A 27,780-nucleotide genomic window follows, 5' to 3' on the forward strand; every position below is an offset into this window, starting at 1 on the left:
CAAGAAGCAGCTACTAGGGCTTCTCTAATCTGCTGTTCAAACCAAGAGGGACTTGAGTGCCTTCTGAAACTTTCCTTTATTGCACAAGTAACTGTACTAAAGGAGCTTGACCAAATAACAGTGTTAAAGGTCACTTCTGCTACTGGTTTTTCTCAGTCTTAAGTGGCTTTAGTGGCATCTTTTGTTCTTCAATAATACGTATTTACGTCCACTCGTGCATCGTTTTGGGGTTCAGCTTTTTCTTAGTTATTTTTCAAAATAATGTTTGTAAGTGCTGCAGTGAAAATCATTGGCTGATCTTCAGCATGAAAATCAGCAGGGAGTCTTCTAGTGGCTGTTTCCTGTGTAATTCCCCAAACTGTGGTCGGGTTCCTTTTCCCATGTATAAAAAGAATAGATTGAAATGCTTTTGTGGTTTTTGCAAACAAGGGAAACTAACGAGCAGCACCATCTGGAGGACAGAACTAGGACTGTGTGTGAACAGGGACTGCTAACTAGGATCTCCCTTAGGCTGCTTTGGAGTGGCAAAGAGCCCAGGAGTAAGGGACCTGCAGACAGTGGCAGAACCCATTTTTAAAATATTTCATGACTTTCAGCTGCTTTGTGTTCTCTATTCGGTTCTTGTAACCCCTTTTGTTCTTATAGAACGTTAAATGAAGGACTGAAGGGGTAGGGCAGGAGCTGCTTACACTAATGCTTTTGTGTTACCTTAACAGTCGTGAGACGTTTGATTTTGATGATGACTGTGATAGTTTAACGTGGGAGGAGAATGAGGAAACGTTGCTTCTTTGGGAAGACTTCACAAACTGCAATCCTTCAATTGACCTCCAAGGAGAGGTGAGTTTATTTCAGTTTCTTCTCAAATTGTTTAGTTAAAAAAAAAATGTATCTCTCAGCTGCTCTTTTAGCCATTTGGGCCTTTAATTTTTGACTGGTGACCTAGTCCACTGTGAAAACTTGCTTTAATTTTAAAATCCTCTTAGTGCTTTCTCTCTGGTTGCTTTTCAGTCTGTGCAATGAGTTTACTTACCAAACTTAATTTCTTCTGCTTCTTCAAACTGAGTATTTAGAAATGGCAAGCGCCAAAAGATCTAAGGCATCTAGCTCTTGTAGGATCATCATGCAATCTGTCAGCCTGACCAGTGGGTTATCTAAAGCCCTCTATCTTCCATACAGCATCTTGCTTTCTCCGTAGATGATCATTCACACTTTAACTGTCGAAATGTCACACATGGTGAGAAAAATAAACTTAGTGTGGTCTGCGTGTGATAATAAAGTACGTACATTCTGTCGCAGACAAAGAAGCTGTGGCCGCAGGACTGCGTAAGGCCCTAGGTATCTTCTGAATCTTGTGTTTCCATCTTTCCAGTCCATAGGAATCTCCTGATGCTGGTGGATAATAAACAGCTTGCTTTTAATCCTTTAGGTCCCACACAAAGTAAGCTAATGGCTGCATGCTGCCTCATTCAGTGACTCCTGAGCCTTTTTAAGCAGGCCTAAAGAGAGATTGAAATGGCAAGGTCTGGCTTTGTGCAGGCAGTCTTAAATGTGATGCTATTATTGCATTACTGAGCAGCATGACAGCAGTAGGTAGGCAATAATCCTACCTTCTCCCATCATTGGTATAGTACAAAGATGCTGAAGCAGCAGTCTCCTGAATATTGTCTTGTGTTGACTGCCAGGGGTGTGTTAATTTACATCTTCCCATTTGTGTATCATCTGGCATACCCTGAAACTGCGAAGATTATTTAAAAGTGCTAGGACTGCAGAAAGCAGCATACTTAGCTGTGTGTCATCTTTTGAGCAGGGAGAGTGGCAGAATGATAATGTGTAGCCATGTGCTGGAATTAGTGACAGATTTATTTGCATATACCCGTGTGTGCATGTTTAAGCACAGCTATCAGAGGAATATTGCCGAACACAGACCTTCCATGCAAAAACTCTAAAGGTTTTAAGAAGCTTAAATCCTTCTAAATGAAAATTATACAAGGAAAGGGTAGATTTGTCTTGTAGATGGAGATTCAGAATAAAGACGGCTCCGTCTGTGCCTGGTCTTTAACATAGTCCTTTACATGCCTGAATCTTCCTTCCACTGGCTTTATTCCTTTCAAGTTCTTATGTGGTGCTGTAGCCACCTTCTTTTATGACCTTTCTCCTTGAAGCGGTTCTGCATATAAAAGGATAAGTGGAATGAGTCTTGTAACTACAGGCTGGTTAGCCTGACGTTGATCCCAGGTATGATCCTGATAAAGCTGCTACAGTTGTGGTCAAAGATTGGGAACAAAATTAATGCTCATCAGTGCAGTTGTGATAAATTAATGCTTTTTTTTTCCCTTTGAAAAAGGGAGGTAGGTAATAACCTGAAAGAGAATAGTGACATTGTTAAACTGGAAAACAGTCTTTTAGTCTCTCTGTGGCAGCATGAAATAATGCTGTATGTTTTGTAGCCTGGACTGTACTGTGAATCCAAAGTAATGATGACGAGGGAGTTGTTGTCTGACAGGATGCTTCCTTGGGGTGCAGCGTGTTCTTAAGTGCAGTATTTTCCTTGTTAGCATGCTGGAGTGAGTTTAATTTATCTAGCATTTAAGTAAAGAATTGTAATAGGCATGTAGAGTATATGTGTGAGATGATGGAAATGGAAGTTCTGGAGAGTAATAGTAAGTAATCAGAAAATAAGAATTCCAGTACAATGCTGTAAGTGGTCGATGGTCAATGCAAAGAAAAAGAAAATCAAGTTGCATGCCCGGAGAGCAGCAATTACAATCTAATTTAAGCATGATCAGACTGAAAGGTTCAGTAATTGCAGCTTTTTGGTTCTTTGGTGTGTATCAGGTATTCGTTTAACTGCTGGAGTCTTGATCTGTAGGTTCCTTGATCAGAGAAAATGTCTTCCCTCGTATGCCAGTTTTAAGAAGCAGTGTATTCCTTGTCTGCATAACCACGTATTAAAAAAAATCCACACCTTTGCATGGAAGAGCATAAGAACGGATTTCTGAGTGAGACTAAATGAGAAAAAATCTGTGTGCTGCTACTGAATTGCATGTTAGTTTCCTGACGATTCTTGGTGTCTTAATTTGCTCTGCAGGAAGAAAACCTGGGAAACTTGATCCATGAAACAGAGTCTTTCTTTAAAACAAGAGACAAGGAATACCAAGAAACAATAGGGCAGATAGAGGTAAGGAAAAGATTCATGACAAAATAAATAATTACTAATGAATAAAAACATGTGAGGTATTCTGGTCCAGTAGGCTTTTATGCATGTGAACACGTGCACAAATGGGAAAGGTGGAATGTGTGTCTATATCAAGAAGGCAAAGGTATTTTCCTTAGACACATCCTTTGTTTTTTTTTCTAAATACTGTTCTCTGTACAGCACTACTGTTAATCAAGCATAAATCTTACTGATGTAGAGGAAACTTTGGGACAAAGAGAATAAATGTGCACTGTTTTTTCCCCTCTTTGTCTTGCATCCCCACCATCACACCGGGAAATGTTTCACAGGAAATGGCCTCAGAGGTTGCCAGACACAACAGCTGTAGCTTCTCACGGTCTTTGCCTTGTCTAGAATATGCTTTCACTAATTACTGCATGTTGACCAACATGATGCCAAGCAGCAAAAAAAAAAAGTGAGAGCTGTTTAAAAACAGTGTTGCACTCTGGTTAAAATACACTTGGTAAGCTGATGAATACACTTGTAGCACACAACACTGATGTTAAGGGTATGCTGTGCAGGCATTCTGAATTAGCTCTGGGCAGCTTTATTACCCCCACCACTGAGTAAAGTTGAGTGAGGCTGGGAGAAGCGGCTAGCAACTCACCTTAGGCTGATCACTTTCTTCTCTTACAGCTGGAATTGGCCACGGCCAAGAGTGACATGAACCGCCACCTTCATGAATATATGGAAATGTGTAGTATGAAAAGGGGCCTGGATGTACAAATGGAAACCTGTCGTAGGCTTATCAAAGGTTCAGCTGACAGGTAGTAAGATATTACCACGCTGCCTGGGGTGTCCTTCAAGAATTTATTTTGCTCTTGTTTCCTGTCAAGTTGTTTAAAAGCAATAGCATAATTTTGTCCTAACTTTGTCCTTTACATAATCTCATCTTGTTCAGGGACGAATGCCAGTCTTCAATAGATCCCTGCAGCAGTGTATAATTTTCTATGACAGTAACAGTTCTAAGATTCAACAGCTATTGCCACCAGTGGTACTGGCAGTATAAATGGAGTCATCTCTATTTGTGATGGATGGCTGTTCTTAATGTCATAGATCTGGAACTCTTTAAAAAGACCGAAAAAGAAGTCTTGACTAGACTTGTATGAAGAACATGTTGTTTCATCTTGTGTGTGGAACCCATTTTTTATATACTATGAGGGATTTTTTGTGTATCTTGCTCACCCACAGTACCCATCCTGTCTTTAAAAAAAAAAAGGGAAGAAAATAAACTGTTTTGAGTTTTCAAGAGTGTACGTACCGTAGATGATCAAGGTTTCTGTGGGATATTCATTGGACTTAATTTCTGTTTCCCCTGTCTGTAAAGCTAGGACAGCCTTTATGTTTGTATAGGAGATGGTGGGGGGGAGGGGGTGGCAGCATGCAGGGTGTTCAAGCTTACTATTGATATTTGCTGCAAAGCAGATAAGTTAAGAATACCCTTTATTACTATTAAAATGTTTTAGGGAGTGTCAGTGACTATTTCCTTTAAAGGTCTCATTTTTTTCTTGTCTATCAATGGTATTTTCTTTTTGTCTAAACCTTTCTCTGCATTTTCTACAGAAATTCTCCATCTCCCAGCTCTGTAGCCAGCAGCGACTCAGGAAACACAGATGAAATTCAGGACGAGTTGGACAGAGAGACGGATGTGGAGCCCATGGTCAGCTGATACGTAGTTGGAGCATTCCAGTGAAAGGGAAGATGCAAGCAAAGATTAAAAAACAACACACACTGATGGGGGGAGAAAAAAAAAATAGACTTGTAAGCCCCTGCACAGGGCTTCTAATGACTCATTCCTACACGCATCCCTGTCCCACCCAAGGATTGGTGCTGTCAATTTCTATCGTTACACAATTCACAAATGCAGAGTCCTGTAAGAAAACGTGTTTTAATTGTGCCTTTGCCCCAAGCTGAGCCACTTTGAGCTCCAGTGAAATATAAATAGCAGGTGTTTTTATATTATATATATATATATATATTAAAAGATATATCTGGTAGCAGCAGAGAATGGTGCTGCAAAGGCTCTGATATTTCAATAAGCTTATGGTTTTATTGAACTGCTGCACTGATTGGCAAAAGGAACACTGGCAAACTGAGTAGTAAACCTGAGACAATTATTGTATAATTACCAATGGCTGGCATAAAAAAAAAAAAAAAGAATGCCTCCAAATTGATCTGTAAACATTTAAAAATAATCCTGGGTTTAGAGGCAGCTTTTAGGATTAAGCAGATATACAATATTGAAAGGAATTTCTTCATTCCACCTTTCTGGGTGAAGAAGACTTTGAGACTCGTACAAGCTTTCTTCCAGACTCCAGAATCTGAAGAAGCAGGTCTCAGCTCGGTGGCAAAGCAGGTGGATGAGGGAGGGTTCGGTGGGATGGGACTATCACTGATAAACTACTATGCAAAAAACAAAAGCGCGCCTTATTTGTATGGAACGTTTGGTCCCTGCTGGGCTGCAGTTATCTCTTGGGGAAAGGAAAGCTCAAAACACGTTTGCACAAGTTACCTGTAGAGCTTTTTTTGAGGAGTACATTGTCTTGTTACAATGCCTCTGTTTCCGGTGATTGGATTAAGAGGGGCATCAGCCCTTCAGTTCCCAAGTAGTTTTGTGTTTTCTTTTTTTCAGGATGTTTTTTTTTTTAACCATAGTGTTTGCAGATTTTACTTTGCTGACAGGGAGATAACTCCATTTTATGCTGCTTTCATGATGTTTAGAGTGGGCTAGCATCAGGATAAGCTGACATGCTGTGCTATAGGTTGGGGCTTGCGACATGACATGGAGAGAGTCCCAGACCACTCTTCTTCAGCGAAGCTGAACATTAGAAAATACTGTAATCCTTTTTAGGGCGTAGTAAAATGAATCCCAAACTACTGCAGCCCTAGAACTAGGGAAGAACAGCCATGTGCTTTCTCTGTGAGAAAGTGAGAAGACCGAGGCTTTATCAATCTGTATTTTTAAACAGGAGAAGGCAGCGTCAAAAGTCTGATTGGTACTTGAGGAAACTCTCTGGTGTCATCAAGCCATTCGTGGTTAATAATAGGATTTGTAGCATCTCAGCCAGGTAAAACAGGGTATAAACCTAAGCCAATACTTTTTTTTGTTTGTTTGTATTTTAGAGCAAGATTGCAAGTGCAGTTCATACTACCTAAAGGTAACTGTGTAGTTAACTAGCAGTTGCAAGACTTGAGGAGTAAATACCAATTGTATTTTTTAACCTGCCAGAAAACTTAGAAACTGTTATGTAGGAGCAGTACTAGGACTGGACAGGGGAATATCAGATTTCAGCATCCTCTCAGTGTTAGGTGAAGCTAGAGAGGCCAATCTTTTATCTTCCTGAGCGTTGTTTCCAAGCCTCTCTTATTTATTGATCTGAATCAGCAGGGCTGCATTGTAAACAAATAGCCAGTATAGATCAGTACTGCTTTCTTCCAAAAAGAGCACGAGTGTTTCAGCAAATGGCGCATTCCTGGGCAGAAAATCCCTCTCCATCTTGCACAGCTATGCAGAGGGGCAGGACCTCGGAGGGTCTGTGCTCACACCGTAACTGCGGGTACAGTAACGTCTTTTCAGTTTGGGTTTTGTTTCTGCATGGAGTTGAAACTCTGCATGGAGTTTCATCGCTGGTTAGATCGGTCTCCCGCTAGGATGTGATGGTGCTTTTAGGCCACGTGAATTAAATGGGCCCTCAGTCTTTCAGTGAGGAGAACTACTGGGATGATCCATTCGGATTCATAATTTGAGCATCAGTGGCGCCTGTCCAAGGTTATGCTTGTCATTCCCTTACTGACTGAAATACTCAGTGCAGTTATTCATAGGGTAGTTAGCAACTTCTTGGTTCTTGTGGTGTTAGTTAGGGGCTTTTTCAAAGCCTGTAGATAACTTTTCTCTGGAAAAGAAACCTTATTCCAAAGTGCTCATTCCTATTATCTCTTAGGTGGCCAAAGTGGTAAGTGTCATGTTCGCTAGGGCTGCAAGTTTTGGGGTGGGAGGGTGGGGGCAAGAAATGGCAGATGTGATATTTTTGTGAGGGGGCTGGGACTGCATGTTTTCAATAAAGTACTCTTAAGGTTTCCAGGCCTGTATGAAGCTGCTAAATATGTAGTTTCTCACGAGGCTGAGAAACCATGAAACCATCTGCCAAAGCTGAATGTCTGTAATGCTTTAGTGACTTTGGTGGAGGCATTGTTAAGCAATCTACTTGCACAGTGAGTCAGCCTCGTTGGAGGCTGTCGTTTGGCTGTCCTCAAATTATGAAATGCTCTTTGGTACTGGAGAAACTGAGCAATTTAAGTGACTGTCCAGCTTAGCTGCTGTTTTTTATAACTTTTTTTTTTTTTTAAACTCAGTGACCTAGTAGGAAAAAGGCTGAGTGTTCTTGAAATGAAGCTAGTAGCTGGCATGTTGAGGTGGGAAAGGATATCCTCAGTTTGACAGTGGGGAGCCAGAGGAAGCAGAAGTTTAGCTGTTGAAACAAGCTATCTGTAACCTACAGTTTATCTCATAGCCATAATTACAAGGAGCGCCTGTAACAGGGTTGCATTTGTTGGTAAGTGTAAGGGATGTGGGTCTATAGTAGACGGTGTAGAAATAACGTGTATGATGGTGATGTATGTGTATGATGGTAGATTACCATGGTTCTTGGTGTCTTTCTTATAACCACATGTAATCCATTTTTAAAAAAAAGAAAAGGTGTTTTCATACTTGGGGTTGGGGTTTTATTTTCATCTAGGCTGTATGGGACTCGGTGGATCAACCTTTTGGGAGTTACTAGGGTTGGTCTTTGATAGTTTCCCTAGGAGGTCTTGGTTGGTTTAGTTTCAAGCAATGCTGCTGATTTAGCTGACAGTGGTCCTGTTCTGTTTGCGTTTAACCACTCTGTAGCAACCAGATCAAAAGCTTGCCAGAAAAAAAAATTGTGAAAATGCTGGAAATGAATTTGATGACCTCTCTTTTTCCTTTGTAAAGCTGTAAATACTTTCTTTTTGTTTTCTATTCTTAATGCGGTGTCATATTGACACTTTTTTAGACTTATAATCAGAAAATCCTCCTCATTGTTTCTCATTTTTTAAAAGGGGATTTCAAGGAAGCAAATTTTTTTGCTTGTTAGCAGTGTAATAATAGATCAAATTCCTAAAATGGGTTTGTACAAAAAATGTTTTCAGTAAACAATGGCAGTTGCTTTTGTGGATGCATGTCGTTCAAAAATGTCCAAAGAATAATGTGGTACAAACACTTTTTTCAAAAATGTAGTAATTATCATATTAGTTCAGACAACACAAAAACAAAAGTATTTAAAAAAAAAAGTAGGTGGGGTGTAATGAAATCCAACTAAACTAAATGTGTAATCTATTTATAAGAAACACAGTATATATTCTATTTTTATTAGAGGTTTTTAAAGTGCAAACAGATTTCTGTTAGCAAATGTAATTATTCCCTTGTAAGGTATCTTTGGCTTTGATGGGGCTCCCAAAATCTCAAACTGTTCCAGGTAACTGTGCAGAAACAATGTAATGGGTACGGCTGTGGCGCACTCACCCGTTGCGTCCTTGGAGCAAGAGGTGGTGGCAGTGGGGAACAGGCCAACAGCTTTTCTCTAACTGCAGAATTATTGCTGTGCTCCTGATTGTGTTTTTTCCCCCCTTTAGAGATTGAGGCCTTCCCCAGCGGGTAAGGATCTCCATTCGTTCCCCTCGCTACCAGGGATGCTTCCGGTACATTTGTTCTTAAAATCTGCCCCAAAGTAGGCTTTGTCCTACCTGGTAAGGAGACAAATTGTATTGGTCTACGCCAGTATAAATTGGAATTAACTTGATGAAACCAAGTATTAGATCTGACTCGTGCCTGGCTTTAGATCTAAAGCTGTTTCTATCCAGTATGAGATGCTTTTGCACAACCATTCCTGCCAGCAAAAATACAAGTTCAGTTACTGGTCCAAGACTGGCTGAGGAAAAGCCGTGGCAACTGGTGGGTGCCCACAGCCTTACCGCAACGCTGCGGGCTCTGTGAAACAGCTGTTTGCTTGTGTTTCCCTTGGCTCTGGAAAAAAACTTGGAAAGATGCTCGTTCTGGAGCATGCGAGGAAGAGAATTGCCATACTGGGAAGTCCCTGTTTCATGTTCGCGAGTGCTTCTTTTTAGAGCTGAATGTTTAAAGTGAGATTTATTACAGCAAAATTAAGCAATTATAATGCTGCGGTGAATGTTAAATCACAGTTTAACTGGTTGAGCAGATTTTTCCATGCTGTGCTTCCATGGTGTAATAATACCCTCATGAGGATTTTCCTCATTTTGCTTCAGGACTTCTGGGTTTTGATTCTTTTGCACTGGTCCAGGACTCGGGTTGCAGGGGAACACGCAGGTTTTAGCAATGTTTGCCTTCAGTGTTAAGTCACACAAATGCTTGATTTTAAGCTTTTATTAGAATGTAACTTCTATCAGTTTGAGTTTTAAATAAGAAAAGAAGTCGCCGATCAAGGCAACACGCAGTATGCTGGTGTTAGTGATGCTGGTTTTAGAGGTGAGCTAGAAATACTACCTGCCATATTCTTAATTCAGTCCTTCACCAACCCATTTCCGGAGAGGGGAATGCTGGAGGCTTGAACACAAGTCTTTGGCAGAGTAGTGAAGAAACACTTGACTGTTTTCTGTCTGTTTTTTTGTGTAGTTCAGTGTCTTAAGGCCCTTCCGCATCTGTGGGAGCTGTTCAAAGCTTCTCTTTTGAAGAAGCAATGACTTGTGTTGTAAGAAATGGGTACTTGATGCTTCTAGAAGTCACGATTCCACGATTCCCTCCTATCTAATTTGAGGCACTCCAACACTGAAGCACTTCTGTAAGCAAGGTGGTGTTTGTACGTATGGTTGGGTCTGTCTTTTGAGGAAAAAAAATATAATAATGTTTTAAAAAAAACACCCAACCCTGGGATGTTTTGAGAGCTTTGAACCTGGTAGTCTGTGTCACTTCGATGGCAGAACACTGCAGTCCCACCATGCCACAAACCCAAGGTGTGGGATTTGTCTGCTGCCCGAACTGATGCTCCCTACACAGGTTTCATTGGAAATCCTAAAGATTTATTTTAATCAAGAAGGGGTTGAAGATGATGGGGGGTGGGGAAAAAAAAAGCTTGTTAACTAGACACTTCCTGTGTAACATGGTTTCACTGAAAGGAACACGCAATCTGGTTCTTAAAACACCTTACCTGTGGCTAAAGTGTATGTAGCTAAGTTCTGCCAAAAATGATTATTTATTATTTAATGTGTTTAAGTGGAGGGTATTGATGAATCTTTTCCCATGCTGTGTCACTTCGTGTCAGTTCCTCTTAGGTCATGTAAGAATTTCTTTTATACACATTAAAACAGACTACTGATCAGTGTGGAAATGAAACTGTTTACCATACAGTTGTAAATATTGTGCTTTATATTCTGTATATTAGCTTCTTTTAAAGAAAAAGACTGAACTGTGATGCTAGTCGATCTGTGGCGAGGTAAGGACGAAGGATACACCAGCTCCTGAGCCTGCTGCAGGGGGGCTGCGGGCCCGTGCCCCGAGCTGCGGTGTCAGGCCATTTGCTCCCCATTTCCCAGTCTGTCCTTGGTGTCTAAAAGCAGACTGAATACTACCGGTGCTGGATTTCGGACCATCGAAGCGCCAGCACCTTACTCCCTGTGACAAAGGGGCACCAAGAAACGCCCACAGCGAGAGCTCAGCTCCTCCGAACCGCAGTGGATTTATCTCCACCTTCCTTTCTCGTGCCAAAAGCCGCTCCTGCCGTTCGAGGCCTGCTCTCCAGCTCCCCGTACGCTGCTCTGCCCTCCCGTCCTGCCTCCGTCCATCTGTCCTTGGCTCTTGTGGAGCAACCCCGGCATGCTTCATCCTTCGGGCCTCGCTGCCTCGGCTCCCTGCTCTCCCAGGCACGGCTCCAAGGTGCTGCTCCGCAGCCAGGGGTTGGGGGAAGAAGCTGCTCGATGGAAATGGGTGACAGTGCGCTCTGGTTATGGGGGGAGAAAAACAAAACCACGTAAAATAAATACCAACCTTCTGGTCACAGCTGTGTGGGCTGCTTCTTGGGCTGCGAAGTGCTGTCCAGCACGTAAGGGGCTTGTGCAGTTCTTAGGGGGGTTGGTGAAGGGGTGGGGGTGACCTTTGTTGTTTTTTTTTTGTTTGTTTGTTTGTTTTTGAAACCCCCCAAAAATCATGAAATTGGGTAATTCAGGGCCTTCCCCCCTCCAGTCCCCAGCTCCCCGTGCTAAATTCAGACCCCCACAGTGATGCCTCTCAGGTGGGAACAGAAGCACCTTGTGTGGACGCAGCCTCCCGCTGCCTCAGCCCCCCCCCCCGGCCTCTCTCCCTTTTGTGCTAAAATCCCATTTTTTGGGGAAGTTTTTGCTAATAAGGATATTTTGCTGTGATGAGAGGGTGGCTGAAACATCTCCTCTTTCTGTCCCCAGCCATTCAGCAGCAGTAGCCGGGCCCCACCGCGGCCCCAGCCTGTGGCACCCTCCCCCCCCTTTTTTTTTTAATAATTAATTAGTTTTTTAATTATTTATAGCTGATTTTACGCCCCGCCCAGCACCGCCCCCCTCCCACGTGCCGGGCGCTACCACAGCGATGCCAGGGCCGGGGGGGGGGTGCGGCGTGTGTGCCCCCCCCCCACGCCTCCCCGCCAGCCCCACGCGGGGGGGGGTGGCTCCATAGAAGGGACCCCAGAGACCCACGCGTGGGAGTGGGCCCGCTGCGGGCAGCTCACCGCCTCCCCGTGGTTTATCTCGTTTATCTATGTTTTATGCCCCCCCCCCGCCCCTTCCTTCTCCCTCCTGTGTCGGTGGCTCGGGCACGGCAGCGGGGAGCGGCGCGGCGGGGCCGGGATGTGGCGGGTGCTGCGGGGTCGTGGGTGAGTCCCCGCGCGGCCACGGGGCCCACGCGTGGCCCCTCTGCTCCCCTCCGCCCCTCCCACCTTTCCCGGGGAGCACCCGAACCCTGTTCCCCCCCTTTCGGCCCCCCACTTTTCGCCCCGCTTCCTTACCCCCCCACCCCGGTAATGCTCCGTGGGGGCGGTCACGGGTGGGAGCTCCGCGTTCGCGTGGGGTGAGACCTCCGCGGGTGCCGTCCCCGCGGCTGGAGCCCCGCTCCCCCCGGGCACTGCCCCCGGTTCCTTGCAACCCCCCCCCCCCCCGGGCCCAACCTTTGCCCCTCGGCCCCGCTCCGCTGCCCGAGGGAAGCGCGGAGCCGCCGTGCTGAGGGGCTGCGGGCCCCCTGTTCCCACCCGCACGGGAACCCCTTTTCCCAGCCCATCCCATCGAAACCCCTTGTTCCCGTCCCATAGGAACGGCTTCGCCCACCCCATACAAGCCCCTGTTCTCATCCCATAGCTTCTTGCGACCCCACACAAACCCCTTTCCCCATCCCACAGGAACCCCCCGGTTCCCCCGTTCCCCCCGCCCTGGGCACAACCCCCGGTCCCCACACCATTGCAGCCCCTTTTCCTGTCACACCAAAACCCCTTTCCCCACCCCACGCCCCCCTTTCCCCAGCTGAGGCACCGAAGCACCCCGTGTTGGCAGCATGGGGTCGGGGGCGTTATTTCAGCCCGTTTCCCCCCCCGCCCCCAGGCTCAGGAGCCTGCACCGTGCGGCCACCACGGTGGCCAACGAGCCCATCCTCGAATTCAAACCCGGGAGCCCCGAGCGAGCGGCGCTGCAGCAGGTATGGGATGCTCAGGGCGATGCCCTTCGCCCTTTCCCCATCATTCTCTGCTCCTGGCCCAGCGCGGAGCCCCGTGGGGTCCCCGGCTGCCCTGTGTGGCCCCAACACCTCCCTCTGCTCTCGCCCAGGCGCTGGCTGACCTGAAGGGCAGGACCGAAGCCATCCCCTGTGTGGTTGGTGGGGAGGAGGTGTGGACCGGAGTGGTGCGGTACCAGCTCTCGGTGAGTTTTGGGGTGTTGGGGGGGACTTCGGTAAAGGAGAACGAAGCGAGGGATGCGCTAGTCAGACGGGGAAGTGCCAAGATTTTCCCATCTCTTTTTCAGCCGTTCAATCATGCTCACAAGGTGGCCAAGTTCTGCTACGCCGACAAGGTGAGCGCGCCCGCTGCCTGTTCCTCTTCCCTTCGGTCTTCTTCGTGGGGGACGTTTTGGGGACAGTGCAGTGACCACAGGGCCCCAGCCAGCTGCCAGCGTCGCTGATGCAGCTCGACTGCAGGTTTCACAAGCAGAAACGGCTCTTTGGAGTCACAAAGCACATGGCTTTTCCAAAAGAAGCAGCAGTGGGTTTTAGCTTTCCAAGCCCCTGGGGCCCTGGAACAAGGTGGTCTGAGGGGCTCCCATGTTGCTGGGAAGGTGGCTGCCACAGCATCTGTCCGGGCTGGACGTTCCTTCACTGTCTCCTTTGGGCTTCTTGGAGGATGGCTTCCTCACGGCTGCCTTTCCCCTTCATGCAGGATCTCATTAACAAAGCCATTAATGCAGCCTTGGCCGCCAGAAAGGAGTGGGACCTGAAACCTGTCCAGGACCGGGCCCAGATCTTCCTCAAGGCGGCTGACATGCTGAGTGGCCCACGGCGAGCCGAGGTGCTGGCCAAGACCATGGTGGGGCAGGTGAGCGGGGTGCAGGGGACGAACAGGAGGGAATTAGGGCATTGCAGAGGAGCTGGTCGCACCAGGACAGGATGGGGGCTCACGGTGAGGTCCAGCTCTTTCCGAAGAGCACGAACCCCCAGACCACATCGGATGTGCCAGGCCATGTTGCATTTTCTCCCCCTCCTCTCCCCCGCCCCTGCTGTGTTTTTATTCATTGCGGTCCTCTCCTGGCAGGGCAAAACCGTCATCCAGGCGGAAATCGATGCGGCGGCAGAGCTGATCGACTTCTTCCGCTTCAACGCCAAGTACGCCTTGGAGCTGGAGAGCAGCCAGCCCATCAGCGTGGACATCAGCACCAACAGCATGGTGTACCGTGGGCTGGAGGTGAGGAGCTGGGGCTGCTTTGTGCTGGCTCGCCCATGGCAAGCGCGGGCGCCTGCAGCCGGTCCCTTTCTTCTCTCCACCGCAGGGTTTTGTGGCGGCCATCTCTCCCTTCAACTTCACAGCGATCGGCGGAAACCTGGCGGGGGCTCCGGCATTGATGGTGAGCATCACCGCAGGGTTGCGTCTCTCTCCAAATCCAGCCTCTCTGGTGCTGTTCCACGCCCAGTGGCATGCACCAGGGGAGCTGCTGGCATTGCGCAGCCTCCTGCTGCTTTGTCCCGACTCCAGGTCGCAGGAGTGATTTGTGCTTCTGTTGTCCATGGGGTCGGAGGAGCCCTTTGGGGCCGTTCTCCTAAGGCGTCCCCAAAATTGGACACCTACAAATGTAGCCCAACCCCATCAGGCACACCCAGGGTTCTGCTTTTGGAACCCTCCCTGGAATTCAGTCAGCTGCTGTGCAGTTAGGCTCAGGTGACTTCAATTACAGACATTCCCCTGGCTGCTGTTTAGACCTGTCCACCAAACTGCTGTGACGGGGGAAGCACTGGAAAAGGAAAAACCCTCCCAAACCCGCTCTTGGACATGTCTGTGCTTGAGGCTTTCATTTTGAGCTTCACTCCTCGCCTGGATTTTAGACAGAGAGAAGGTTGGGGTGCTGCAGGAGGGAGTTCTTAATAAGTGGCTGCTAACTAGAGCCCCTGGCTGCACTCTCATCCCGGCCACACGTGGTGATGGTGACGCAGGGGAGATCACCAAGCCCAAACGAAGGCGGTGGCGTGGAGCCAAAGGGGTGGGGAGCCACAGCGGGGCGTTTGCACCGCGTTTTCCTGCCAATTGTGCCATTGCTTTGGGCACGATTAATCCAGGCACGGGATGGTGTTTCACCCACGTGGGCACCCACCGTGTTGCTGCAGGGCTGTAAGTGGCGGCATTCCCAGCACAGGAGGGCGCAAGAGAATGCCACAGTGACTTGGTGGCATCTTTTGGTGCAAAAGGGGGTGATTTTGGTGCTTTTAGCTGGGCTGGCAATCACAATCCGTCTCAATTGCTCAGGGTGCAAGGCAGCTACGAGCCGCCCGCAGAGCAGAACCTCTGCACCATCACACAAACCCTCCCGGAGGTGCTGCAGGCTCCGATACGGCCTCTCCCTGACGCATTTGAACCCTGCAGTTGCGTGTTTCCCGCACTGACTGTCCCCTGTCCCCCAGGGAAACGTGGTGCTGTGGAAGCCCAGCGACACTGCCCTGCTCTCCAGCTACGCCGTCTACAGGATCCTGCTGGAAGCCGGGCTCCCTCCCAACGTCATTCAGTTCGTGCCGGCAGATGGGCCCGTGTTCGGCGACGCCGTCACCAGCAACCAGCACTTCTGTGGGCTCAACTTCACCGGCAGCGTGCCGTAAGCCGGGGAGGGGAAGCACAAGGAGCTGCCCAGCTCATGGCTGATGCTTGCCCACTGGTCCGTCGCGCAGGGCAGCTGCCGTCCTTACACCCTGTAGGGTGAAAAAAACTGCATCTAACCAGCCCAGGGAGTGTATTTAATATCAAGGAGTTTCTGTTGCTGAAACCAAGCCACAGAGAATAAGCTTGCAAGTTAAACAAGGGAGACACCGACCTGTCTCCTAGGGATGCTGTGACTCGGCAGAGCCATGCCGGAGGGCAGCAGGGTTTATCCTTCCCTCCTCCTGCCAGCGTGCCCATGCCCAGACCCAGCTGTGCGGCACTATGAGCCCATGCTGCCTTCACCCCTGGCCGATTCGCAAACCCTCTGCTGGGTTAGCGACTTGCCCCCAGAGGCTGTTAAGCCCCAGGGCCCTGCAAGTGCCATGGTCTGATGAGCATTGTGCTGTAAAGGTGGGGAAGCTCATAAATGAGTATTAGTGGCCGTGCCTCCTGCTGGAGGTTTATTAGCATTTTTATTGTTTTGCAGCCAAGGGGTTTGTCACAGTGAGAACCAAAAAAGAAGGGCTGAAAGGAGGAGAACAGAAACTTCTGGATGCTCTCTTGTCGTTCCTGTGGCGCTTACTGTAATGTGCTGGGGTTTTTGTGTAGTGCCCTGAGCTTTGGTGTCTTAGGGACTCGTTCTCACCTAGCCTCTCCTCTTCTGTTTGCAGAGCATGGCCTCTTTTGAGGATGGACCTGGTGGTTTACTGGGGTTGTCTTCAGCAGGGTCAGGAACTTTTCCAAGTTCCCCTCTCGTGCTAACCACCTCCTCCTTTCTCTCCCAGGACTTTCAAGCGCCTCTGGAAGCAAGTGGCCGAAAACCTGGATTGCTACCGCAACTTCCCCCGCTTGGCTGGAGGTAATGGCTGTGTCTCACCATCGTGGGGAGAGGCCGAGCAGGGCCTGGGGTGCTGAGAGCTGGAGCACCTGGGCTGGCCTCCCTGGGACATCACCCACTGGGGTATGGACGTAGCTCGAGCTTTCCAGCAGGGGCAACTTGCTCCTTTTCCTCCCAAACCAGAGTGCGGTGGGAAGAACTTCCACCTGGTGCACAGCTCAGCCGATGTGTCCAGTGTGGTGAACGGGACCCTGCGCTCTGCCTTCGAGTACGGCGGCCAGAAATGCTCGGCGTGCTCCCGCCTCTACGCCCCGGACTCGCTGTGGCCCCAGATCAAAGAGAAGCTGCTGGAGGAGACCAAGAAGATCAAAGTGGGAGACGTGAGTAGAGCTGCCGGGCTGCTGAAGGGCTTTGCAGCTCAGCGGGTGGCTGATGGGATTAGAGACTGCGGTAACTGGCTACTAATTCCTATTGAACTGAGCTTTTTATCCACTGGTTCTCCCCACCACCACCCCTCTCCATCCTCCCCCGTCATCTTTTTTTTTTTTTTAGTGATTAGAAATTAACTTGTAGCCAGCGTCTGCAGGAAGGACTGTGTAAGTCATTGAATACCACAGACTAATTGAAAAGGGGGAGCTTGCTCCCTCACGTGGAGGTGTGTTTTGGAGCAGGGGGAACGTGTTACTCTGGGAGTTTCAATTTTAGAGTTAGCTTTTTGGCACAGCGTGGAGTTACATTGTCTACTTCCTTTTGCCCCTGCAGCCTGCCCAGGACTTTGGGACGTTTTTCTCAGCAGTGATCGATGACAAGGTGAGCTCCTGCATCCTGCCCCTGCTCGTGCTCGAAGGTAACACCACCAGGCTTCTGCTCAACGTTGGCTGGATGCTTTTTATTGCTTTCAGCACAGTGTGACTAGGAAGTTCCAGCACTATGGGGTGCTTTTTGCTCCCTTCAGGAATATTGCATGTCACTACCCCTCTTGAGAAGTGGGTTGTTTGTTGAGAAGCCCTTGCAGAGGCAGGGTTCAGAGTGTCCAGGGCTGTATTTCCAGCTTGCAGCCTTCCTTCTGAGCTGGAAGCGAGCAAACAGCAACATAGCCCCAAAAGGCATTGCCCCAAACTCCTTTTCAGCCCCCAACTCCACACTCTGTTCATTTTCTTCTCTTTCCTCAGTCTTTCGCACGTATAAAGAAGTGGATCGAGCATGCCAAGAAGTCTCCCAACCTCACCATCCTGGCTGGAGGCGGCTGTGATGACAGCGTCGGGTACTTCATTGAGCCGTGCATTGTGGAGAGCAAAGACCCAAAGGATCCCATCATGAAAGAGGTGAGAGTGGGAAAATCACAGCATGGGACGCGGCTCTGCGCCTTGGGGCGCGAGTTGACTGGTCCTGTGGGATAGGCAGGTGCAGGGACGGTCCTCTTCCATCTTTCTCATGGCTTTGGCTAATCAGCCACTCGTTTTTGGAGGCAGTGGGTTGTACAAGGAGGGCTGTGCGCTTGGCTAATTGAGTTTTTTTGCTCCACAGGAAATCTTTGGCCCCATCCTCACCGTGTACGTCTACCCAGAGAAGCAGTACAAGGACGTCTTGGAGCTGATTGACACCACGACACCCTATGGCCTCACGGGGGCGGTCTTCGCCCAGGAGAAGTGAGCGCCCGGAGCCGGGAGGGAAGGGGGCGTCCGGGGGGACTCGGGGTCCTTCTCCCAGCCACGGAGACCTGGACCCGTGGGGTTTCGAATCTGAGATGCTTTTTTTGGGTTAGAAGCTGGTTTTGAGGTCCTTTATTTTTTTTTTTCCAAGAGAGGAAGAGAAGGAAAAGTTATTTGATTGCCTGAGGAGAGGAGCTAAGAAGCCTGAAATAAAATACTTCCTCTAAGTTATGAGGAAAGGCAGAAGCTTTTTGGGTAGTATGAAAACCAAGGTGTTTTTTTTGTTGTTATTGTTTGTTTGTATTTAACACTTTTTGTTGTGAGAAAGTTCCAGGCTACCATGAAGCAGATGGGGATCATAATTTTTCAATAAATACCTAAGAATCAGATATTAGTGAAACTAAGAGCAGGCATTGAATAGCTAACTTAGAAGGTTGTTAAGTCAGGCTATCCTTGGACTTAATTAACTTCATTTTATAACAGCAAATCTTGAGGAAAAACATGAAAAGAAAAGTTGAAATGAGAAATTGCAGTCATTTAACCAAGCTTTAAGCACACAGGTCCCCTTGCAGCATGTGTCAAACTTCTCTTGCCTACAAAAAGCACTTGGGCAAAGAAACACAAATACTGGGCACTGGTGCAGCTCCTGGAACAGGGCAGAGGCCTCCAGGTGTGCCTTTGCCGTCCCCTCCTGCTTATATTCCTCTCCCTCCCTCCTCAGGAGCATCATCGAGGAAGCCAGGAGCTACTTGCGCAACACAGCTGGCAATTTCTACATCAATGACAAGTCAACGGGCGCCGTTGTGGCTCAGCAGCCCTTCGGGGGCTCCCGCATCTCAGGTGAGACCAAAAAAACTGTCCAAAAAAAAACACATTTAATTGCACAACGGGACACATCCCCTCCATCCACCATCCTCACCTCGTGGTCCCTCTTTCCTCTTGACACAGGAACCAACGACAAACCTGGTGGTCCGCACTACATCCTGCGCTGGACATCTCCCCAGGCCATCAAGGAAACCCACGTGCCGCTGCGGGACTGGCGTTACGCCTACATGCACTGATGCCTTCTCCTCATACCCGTGCCTCTACTACTGAAGCTGGACGCACACAGTGGCTCCTCAGCCACAGCCTTGAAAGCACTTCAATCAGCCAATCTTCAGCACAGCGAGCTAGGGTTTTATTTTTAGAGACTAATTCTATTATTAAATTGTTAACACACCCCCCAAAAAAAAGTCCCTATGATTTCTTAGTCTTGGAAGAAGCAGGCTGTGGGTGACTGCGACAGCAGAGATGCGCTGCTGGTACCCGAGATCCCCAACCTGGGAACAAGAAGAGCAAGTTGTCTGCAGTAACTCCACAAAACACCATCATTTGAGAAGTGATTTTCTCTGTTACATGCTTTAAGAGGGTAGGAATTACGCTTTTTCCAACATGTAAGGATTTTTCCATTACTTAGCTCGGAGCATAACAGCACCACACCTCTGCAGAGGGCTTTGGGCTTGCCCAGCAGCACTGAACCCTAGTTGTCCTTTATCCTCCTGTCCCCCCCCTTGTCCTCCCATCTAGCCATGCCCACCTGATGGGCTGGGAGCGCTGGAGCTGGAGCAGGGAGCAGCATTCAGAGGCTGGCCGCAACCTGGTCACTTGGAGAAGAATCGTCCTGTCCCCAAGACATCGTTCACCCTGGCTGCTCCATTAGGGAGCCTTGCAGAGTGGAACAACAAATTTAAGGACTTTCCAAGAGGGCTATGAAGCCTGGTTTGGTTTAAACCATAGTGCCAAGCAATGGGAGCCTTGGTCTGTGTATTTTCCTTGGTCCCAAGCAAGAGCTAAGCCTCCAGAAGTTGCATTTTGCCAAGAGATGGCAGCTGTGAGCTCAGAGCTGCTCAGGAATTGCCCACGTGCCTTTTTTCACTGAGAAGGCACTGGCTGGAGCTGCTCTGATCCTTGGATGTTGGCTGAAGGATTTTAGAGAAGTTCCACTAATGTTCCTGCACAAGCTGCTTAGGTGGCTGCAGCATCCTTAACCCCCAGAAGGAATTTAGGAAGAGAGGCCAGGCCAAAAAGAGGAGGTTTGTAATAATTAGAAGCAAAATCTGTTTCCCAGGTTGTCGTGCTTGGCTTAGGACCCCGTCCCTGAGGCTCTGCAAGCTGCTGAGTTGTGAAGTTCAGCATTAAGTTGTTAAATTTGCTCTTCTTTCCCATCAGCAAGCTCTTGCCAAACGGGTCCTGCGGTGCAACCTGTAACAGGGAGCTTGGACACCAAGTCCTGCATCTTCCAGGGGCATTTCTGATTTAGAAATGTATGCATTTGTAACACTGCCAATTACTGACCAGTCCATTAGCATGATTTACAGATAACGTGGCTAACCCTGTTATGGCTGCTGCAAGTTACTTGGCATGTAGGTCAAGAATGAGTTGCATTCATACCTGCAAATCCAGGTTTAACTGATGAAAATTGCAATAAAATACATTACGAAGATCTTTTTGCGTCCTTTTTTGAATTATTTCTTCAAATTGTTGCCAAAGGGAGAGAGCATGCGTTTGGTACCTTAAGTGCATGCAGTGTTGTAGGCAAGGATAGGCACAAGGAGGCATTGCCCAGCACTGCATCTGAACGGGGCGTTGCAGCTCTGCTCTGTTCTGGTGCCCAGCTGCAAGGTGTCTCCTTCACCCTGCTGCATCCAATGCCAACCAGCTCTGGTGTGCATCAATTCTTTTTTTTTTTTTTTTTTTTTTTTTTAAATAAAAATTAATGAAAAACACCCTCTTCAGCAATTAAGCCTTTTCTGGAGCAGGACTGGGCTGGCGTTGGGGTGGCCCTAACAGATGTCTCCTGGGTTCAAGAAGTTCACAGGCCAGGAGGCCACCAGCCAGGTGGGACCCACCACAGAAGATCAGTGATGGTGATGAGTATCATCATCTTCATCCTCCAAATTGCCTGGAGGCGTGAGGAACGCTGCTCTGCATGGATGCTACTCGGGCACTGAGGGGCTTGGGGGAACAGAAGGGTGCTGTGATTCTTTGCCGTGGGCAACACAACCCCAAAGCCCATCACAACACAACCCTTTATGTAGGCTTCAGAGAGGTGAACTGTGCTCAAAGGCAAGCTCTCCTGCCCCATTCCCCAGGCATTTGGGGTGAGCACCCCAAATACACCCCACGGCATCCCCAAACTCCCCCAGCTTGTTTAAATCTCGTTAAGGGCTCTGCCCCCCCTCTCAGGGGAGCCAGCAATTTGGGGAGCTACGGCAAAGGCACCGAGCGCTCGTCCAAGCCCCTGCTTTAGGCTCATGCCTTTTAGGACTTAAGGCCAGGGTGTCAAGTGGATTTTTAGCCTTAACTCTGAATTTCATGGCTTTTGTCACTTCAAATCAGACCCCTAATGCTATTTAAACAGTTGGCTTTTTGAAGCTGGTGTTGGGGAGGCCGGAGCGGAGGGGGGGGGGGTTGGTGGTTCCTGAGCTTTCTTAGCAGCCCCCGGGGATGCTCCCCTGCCTGCAGGGAAGGGGAAAGCACAGTGCCTTCTTCAGGGAGAGAGGGATGGGGATTTTCCCCAGGGACAGCCCACAGCTCCATCTGCTCCCCCCTTAGCAGCTCGGGCTGGAGCTCCTTGGCAGCTCAATGCACCTCGTTAGGGACCTCGTTAGGCGAGGCCAGAGTGAGCACGGTATTTCTTGGATGGAGCCCAGCTGCCTTCTTCCTTTTCTGGTGGGAGATCTCACGCCCAACAGGCTGTGAAGTGAGGCAGAAGGGGAAGAAGGAGCAGCACCGACCTGTTCATCTCCTGGGGGAGGATGAGAGACGGGGAGAGGCTGCAGGTGGGAGCCCCGCAGCAAGGCCCGCGCTCCTCTCCGTGCCCCAGGCAGGGACGTGCCTGCAATTGAGAACAGTGAGAGAGGTGAGCCATGGCCACGATAAGGCAATTGCTGTGCTAACTGTAACTTTTTAATTGCTATTTTTTTTAAACGTTTAACTCACTAAAGGTTGTAACAGCCCAGCATCAGCTGCCTTCGGTCCTCCACTTCGGGGCATGGGATGAAGAGGAGAAAGGATCAGAGGAGGAGAAAAAAATCGGCAGAGAGCCCAACGTCAGCTCCTTTCCCACAGTGCAGATGGAAGCCCCAAACAGCAACAAGGGGACAGGATTTGAATGTTGGCCCTGCTCAACAAACAAACCACACTTGTTAAAGGCTGTATCTAGTGGTAGCACTACCAGCTCCTGCAAAGTTACGGAGAGTCTTCTAATATTTAGCATTTTTGTGCTAAAGCCCCAGGTCCTGGAGTCATGAGAATACAGCAGGATGTCGGCCTCCAGCTAGAGTAAATAAAGTGTGGATTCCCATTGCTTGGGCCAGCCCAAGGAAGCCGAATAATGTGACCCCCCCCCCCCCCCCCTCAGGGCCAGAGGAAAATCATGGAAAGCACATCGAGGGACGTGGAGGCAGAATGCTGGAGGCTGGGGGTCAGCCTGGTCCCACTTGTTGCTCCGGGGGCCCGGTTGTGCCACCCACCAAAGTGCTCCAGCTGAGGAAAAGGAGGCTAAAAAAAAAAAAAAATCCCTCCGACAGCACTACGTTTGATTTTGGTTTGCAAACGAACCCGGCAGTTCACTTCCCATCTCTTTTGCACCACCACGTTGCCCACCGAGCCCCTGAAATCCACGGGGCAGAGCCCCAGGGCACACAGCAGCCTCCACCCTGGGTCATCTGAGGCCAACTGCTCCCCAGTGCCTCTCCCAGCTGCTCCCCAGTCTCCCCAGTGCCTCTCCCACAGGATGCATCAGCCAGAGCTCTCTGGCCTCGGCGAGGCTCACCCCCACCCCAGCATTCCCTACTTTACCCCAGGGAAGGCTCGTCTGGGAGCCTGAATTATTTTGGAGCCAGCCTGCTTGAGAAGAGGAACAGGTGAAGGAGGCCGGCAGAGCCCGGGGAAGGCCCCCCCCAGGAGATAAATTACTCGCTGCCTTCTGACGGCCTCGAGGTTGGCTTGAATCAACCAGGCGTATGACAGCAGCGGGAAACCGCAGCGAAGTTGGCCCGGGGCAGCTTGGGATTAAGAGGAAACTTCGGCATCCGCCAAGCCTCCCGGCCTCTCCCCGCCAGCTGCCTCCCAGAGCTTTCCCCCGGATCCTGCCCTGACCTCCCGTCCCCTCCGCTCCCGGGGGGCTCAGCACCGGCCACGCATCCCCTGCCAGCACCGCGCTGCGTGCCAAAATCCCCCCGCTCGTGTCCCCGTCCCCCCCCCAGCATCCCAGCATTTGGGTGTTTAAAATGTATCAGCGGTGCCATCGCGGCTGCTGTTTTTCATCCTTCAGCGATAAGGCATCTGCGTGTACACAGCACCCAGAAAATTACTTACAAACAGCAGCTTCCTCCTGCAGATCCCCCTCCCTCCCCCCCCCCCAATTATTAATATTATCACAGAGGCAGACCTGCTCGGGTGCTGTTTTAATTTATCCCCCCCCCCCACCATCCCTTTGTGTGTGGGTTGGATTTTTTTTTTCTGTGTTGGTTTTTTTTTTTTTTTTTTTTTTTTTTTTGATTCCACACCCCACATTGCGATCGCCGACTGCAGATCACAAACCTGACATTTCGGTGCCTGCTTTGCAGTGCCAGGCGGGCAAAACTGCCGGCAACAATCGATTCTCCCTGCATCGTCTACCGGTGCCATCCAAAACATTTAATCAACGCAAGATCAACCCTCCCGGCAGCTCTCGTTTGCTTTATTATTATTATTATCATCATTATTTTTTCCACAGCCTCTGAAAATATGCAGTGCCCTGAAATGGGGCCTGTGGCATGAGCGTGGTTGGGGGAAGAAAGAAAATACGCCTGGAAGGCGCGGGGGTGAGCTGGGGAGCTGCGTGAGCCCAAGAAGTAAGGGTGACGGCCCAGTGCCCACCTGAAAGGGCATGGCAGGGACTGGGGGGGGGATGTAGGCACCAGAGATGTTGGGGCTCTGGGCTCCCAAAGAGAGCTGCTGGGACAAAGTGTCCCTGAGCATCCCCGCGGGCTGGTCCTCGGGCAGGATGCTTGGATGAGGTCTCTGCTGCCTGTGGCTGGAACCTTGCAAGGGAATTGCCCGAAGTGAATCCTACAGGGACAGTGGCAAACTGAACCCCCTGTGCCGCATTTATGGCAAGCTCCTCGTTCACAGCCACATCTCAACCCACTTCCTGCAGGTAATCCCCTCTTGCCCTGCGGGTGTGGAGATGTGCTGACCCATCTGGCAGATGGGGGCAGCAGGAGCGAGCTGGGGAACCCCCCCCCCCCTCCCCGAACCCCTCTGCTAACTCACTGCGATCAGCAAACGGGCCATGGGGCTCCCCAGCCCTCAGACCAAGCCGCCAAAGTGACGCCTGGCCCCGAAGAATGCGTCCCCCCCGTCCCCATGCGCCGTGCCCTAATCCAGGGGATGTCTGCAGACAGCTGCGCCTGCCCCAGCGGCCTGACATCACCGGCCAGCTATGAGAGCGCTGCCTTGGCAAAGGGCTCCTTCTCCAAGGGTTTCCAGGGGAGGGGGGCCAGGGACGCCCCCGCTGCTCTTAACCCTCTGCTAGCAGAGCGGGAGCATTCGCCCTCCGCTTGCACAACGGCCCCGTGTTGCAGCGGTTTCTCACCTCCCTTGCTCTGCTGCTGGTGCTTCAGAGCTGGGAACAAAAACACGTGGAAGGAGGGGTGTAAGCGAGCTAGCCGAACCTCAGTGCCTGAGCTGGAATCACGCAGGGCATGCAGATTCCCCGTGCCTTTGCTGCTCCGACACCTGAGGTCACCTGCGCTGTGGCACTGCTGCGTGGTCAGGCGTCACCAGTGCAGCATGGCTGCGGACGGTTCCCACTTGCAGCAAGGGGAAGGGACGCCAGTCACAAAGTCCTTGCAAATGTGCCCCCCCCTCTCACCCCCCCAGATCTGTCTGCTCAGATCTGGCTTTCTCTGGAGCCATCAATCAGTGCGGGGACATGATCGTGTTTTACAGTCAGGGCTGCTCGTGAAACCCAAGCTCAGCGCAGCAGCCCCGGCTTCGCTTGCTTGGGGGAAAATCATAGCTGCGGCTTTAAACCCTTGCAATGGGTGCTTGGAGCAGCTCTGCAGTAGCCTCGGCTTTTTGGCTTTCTCCTCTTCATCCTCAGCATCTGGTGTGGCACGGGCATTGTTCAGAGAGTGCTGCACGAGCAGGTGACATGCGAAGAAACACAGATGTGCCTCCGTGTACTATTTACAGCCCAGGCTTGCTAAAAGCAGAAGGCTTCACAAAACCCAGCCAGGTCTGCATGTGCTCCCCTCCTCACGCTGCTGCTCAGATGCACACAGGCATGCACACAGGGGGAGAGGCGGGTGAGGTTTTGCTGCTTGTGGTCCCCTGCGTCCCTCTACAACGCAAGCATCCTTCGGGCAGGTCTTTGGAAATGCAGCTCTTGGTCAGGTTTCCATCGGCAATGTGAAAAAGAGAAAGGACAGAGGGATGCATGCAAGATGAGGATGTGTTTGGATCCCTGTGAATGTTTTGGGACCACTACGTGCTGGGTGCCTCCTGCAATTCTGCCGTCTTTTGTGCACCAGGTGTAGCACCAAGCAGCTACAGGGAGCAGAAGCGGAGCCTGAAGACCAGCCAGAAAACCGCATGGTTGCTCGATTCACGGGACCCAAGTGACCCTTTGCAGTGCCTATGGAAATGCCCAGGAGCTGCACAGGTTCAGCTCCCACTATTCACACACTTTGGGAAGGAGCCAGGGCAGCTGCTGTGATGTCAGGTGCCCACAAGGCTCCACATCTGTGGTCCACCACATCCATGACTGACCACATCCATCACCCACCACGTCCATCACGCACCACGTCCACCTGGGCTTTGCTGGTCTCCTTGGGACAAGCAGGGGGTGCACTAATTAGCTACAGCAGATTAGTTGCTCCCAGGGCAGAGCTGCGATGTTCTGGGGTGTGAGGCCTCTGCATTCACAACCAGATCTGGCAAAGGGTGGATTGTAAATGAAGAAATTTGCTGATGAAGAAATTGAGTATGGACCGAGGAGATGAGAGGAAAGCTCTTTCTACGCTATCAAAAATAGGAACCAGCTGATTAAAACAGGGTTTGTCAAGAAGCTGGCTCCAGAACTGTGCAGCCCTGCTGGGGACTTGCACAGCCACGGCTCTGCAGCCTGGAGAGATGAGGGTGGTGGTGGGAATCAGGGAAATTGCCCCCACATGTCCCAGAATGGCAGCAAGAAGGGGTCTGCCCCCTGCTCCTGGCTCAGCCACTGTGTGCTCTTGGAAGTTTAGCCCTTGGAGAAGGATTTCATGTTCCCTGATAAGGACTGAATATGGAAGGAGGAAAGAAGGAAGGAGGAGGAAAAATAGTGCTTTTTTTCTTCTCCTTTGGCTACTAAACTGGGAACTGCTGGCCTGTTTGCATAGCTCCAGTCCCATCAGTGTGCCTTGAGCTCCTCTGAGGACATCAGTGCCCACCGAGTCCCTGGATCCCAATTAAGACTGATCCATGTCAGCAGCTCAGAGACCTGCTCCCGCAGCCCAGAGCTCCCTGAGCATCCTTGCACAAGGCGCAGTATCTTTGTGGTGCTGATTTACTGCAGCCCAGGCTGTGGGGAAGGTGATAATTCCTCGCCAACACCTGCATTTGCTGCCTCCCCCACTTGTCATCTCCTTTTAACCGCAGCCGATAACTTGTCACAGGCTCCTGACAGCATTTCTCCCCCTGTCCGGGGCAATGTGGCCAGCAGCTGTGTATGGGAAAGGTCTCATCTTTCTGCTCCAGCCAGGGAGGACCCGGCCGTAACCTCCCCACTAAGGCTCTGGCACCACTTCAGACCCTGCCTCCTGCCCTGGGTGGGTGAAGCCAGCTGCGACGTTTTCTCACAGCCTGGGAAAATAGCTCAGGGCTTGGCTTTTCCCTGAGAGCCCTGAAATTCGAGTGGCCAGCGCCGCTGCTGCCCTTCCCCATCCCTCTCCCCTCCTCTTTCCCTCCCTTTTTCTCACCCGAAACTGCACAGCTCTTGTTTTGAAATTAATTAAGCATTCTTCCTCCCTCATTAGGGGCTGGATCAGGCCACCCATGCCCTATGAGGGGTCTCAGTGCTGTATGCACCCCTCACCTGCCTTCCCCCAGAATATTAACCTGTTCCTTCACCGCCCTGTTGTTTTTTGAGACCACAACACCAACCATTCCAAGTTTTTCCTTAAAATCCCGCTCCCCTTTTCCACGTGGCTGTGACTGCCACAGGGCAGATGTTCCTTGGGATCCTCCTCAGCATCCCCCAGGCAAAGAGCCCACATCCACAAAGCTCTGATTAAGCCCATCAATGCCTTGCATTTTGCTCTTCTCCCACGATGCATGAAAGTGCTGCTTATTCCTGGTTTCTAGACGAGGAATCGAGCTGCAAAGAGATTTCATAGCTTCCCAGTACCACAGAGCATGGCCTGGGGTTTGCTGGACAGGAACCTTCCACAACCCAGGACCACAGTTTCAGTGAGCGTATGCCGGTTTTACCAAGCAGAAAGCCCCCGACACATCACAGATGAAGATTTCTGTGGTTGCCGCGTGAGACTGTGGTGCTCAGGCGAGTGCAAAGCCACCTCCTGCTTTTCAGCAGGGAGCTGAGGGACAAGCAGGGCTGCTGTTTTCAAGCTGGATCCTACGGCTTTGTGCATTTGTACTTCTGCA

The 27,780-nt window shown here is 50.0% G+C and overlaps 2 protein-coding genes across 2 annotated transcripts in view; both read left to right on the forward strand.

Moving 5' to 3' along the window:
• The window catches only part of IFFO2 (intermediate filament family orphan 2), a gene marked incomplete at its 5' end in the record, with an annotated part of 39,459 nt that extends 29,138 nt beyond the window's left edge, over nucleotides 1-10,321 (forward strand). Inside the window, 4 exons of the mRNA XM_035344949.1 lie at nucleotides 717-837; nucleotides 3,089-3,178; nucleotides 3,851-3,981; nucleotides 4,778-10,321. Of these exons, the coding sequence (XP_035200840.1) occupies nucleotides 717-837; nucleotides 3,089-3,178; nucleotides 3,851-3,981; nucleotides 4,778-4,883 (448 nt within the window). The remainder of the gene's footprint in view (nucleotides 1-716; nucleotides 838-3,088; nucleotides 3,179-3,850; nucleotides 3,982-4,777) is intronic.
• A 1,734-nt stretch (nucleotides 10,322-12,055) lies between these two features.
• On the forward strand, nucleotides 12,056-20,589 carry ALDH4A1 (aldehyde dehydrogenase 4 family member A1). The gene is made up of 15 exons (XM_035344700.1): nucleotides 12,056-12,108; nucleotides 12,827-12,920; nucleotides 13,049-13,141; nucleotides 13,244-13,291; nucleotides 13,654-13,809; nucleotides 14,026-14,175; nucleotides 14,261-14,335; nucleotides 15,384-15,571; nucleotides 16,401-16,474; nucleotides 16,637-16,833; nucleotides 17,216-17,263; nucleotides 17,626-17,778; nucleotides 17,981-18,102; nucleotides 18,827-18,945; nucleotides 19,054-20,589. Exons 1-15 carry the CDS (start codon nucleotides 12,083-12,085, stop codon nucleotides 19,164-19,166), a joined length of 1,656 nt encoding a protein of 551 aa, XP_035200591.1. The 5' UTR covers nucleotides 12,056-12,082; the 3' UTR covers nucleotides 19,167-20,589.
• The last annotated feature ends 7,191 nt before the right edge of the window (nucleotides 20,590-27,780 follow it).

Source organism: Oxyura jamaicensis, chromosome 21 (assembly GCF_011077185.1).
Source record: "Oxyura jamaicensis isolate SHBP4307 breed ruddy duck chromosome 21, BPBGC_Ojam_1.0, whole genome shotgun sequence".
Lineage (NCBI taxonomy): Eukaryota > Metazoa > Chordata > Aves > Anseriformes > Anatidae > Oxyura > Oxyura jamaicensis.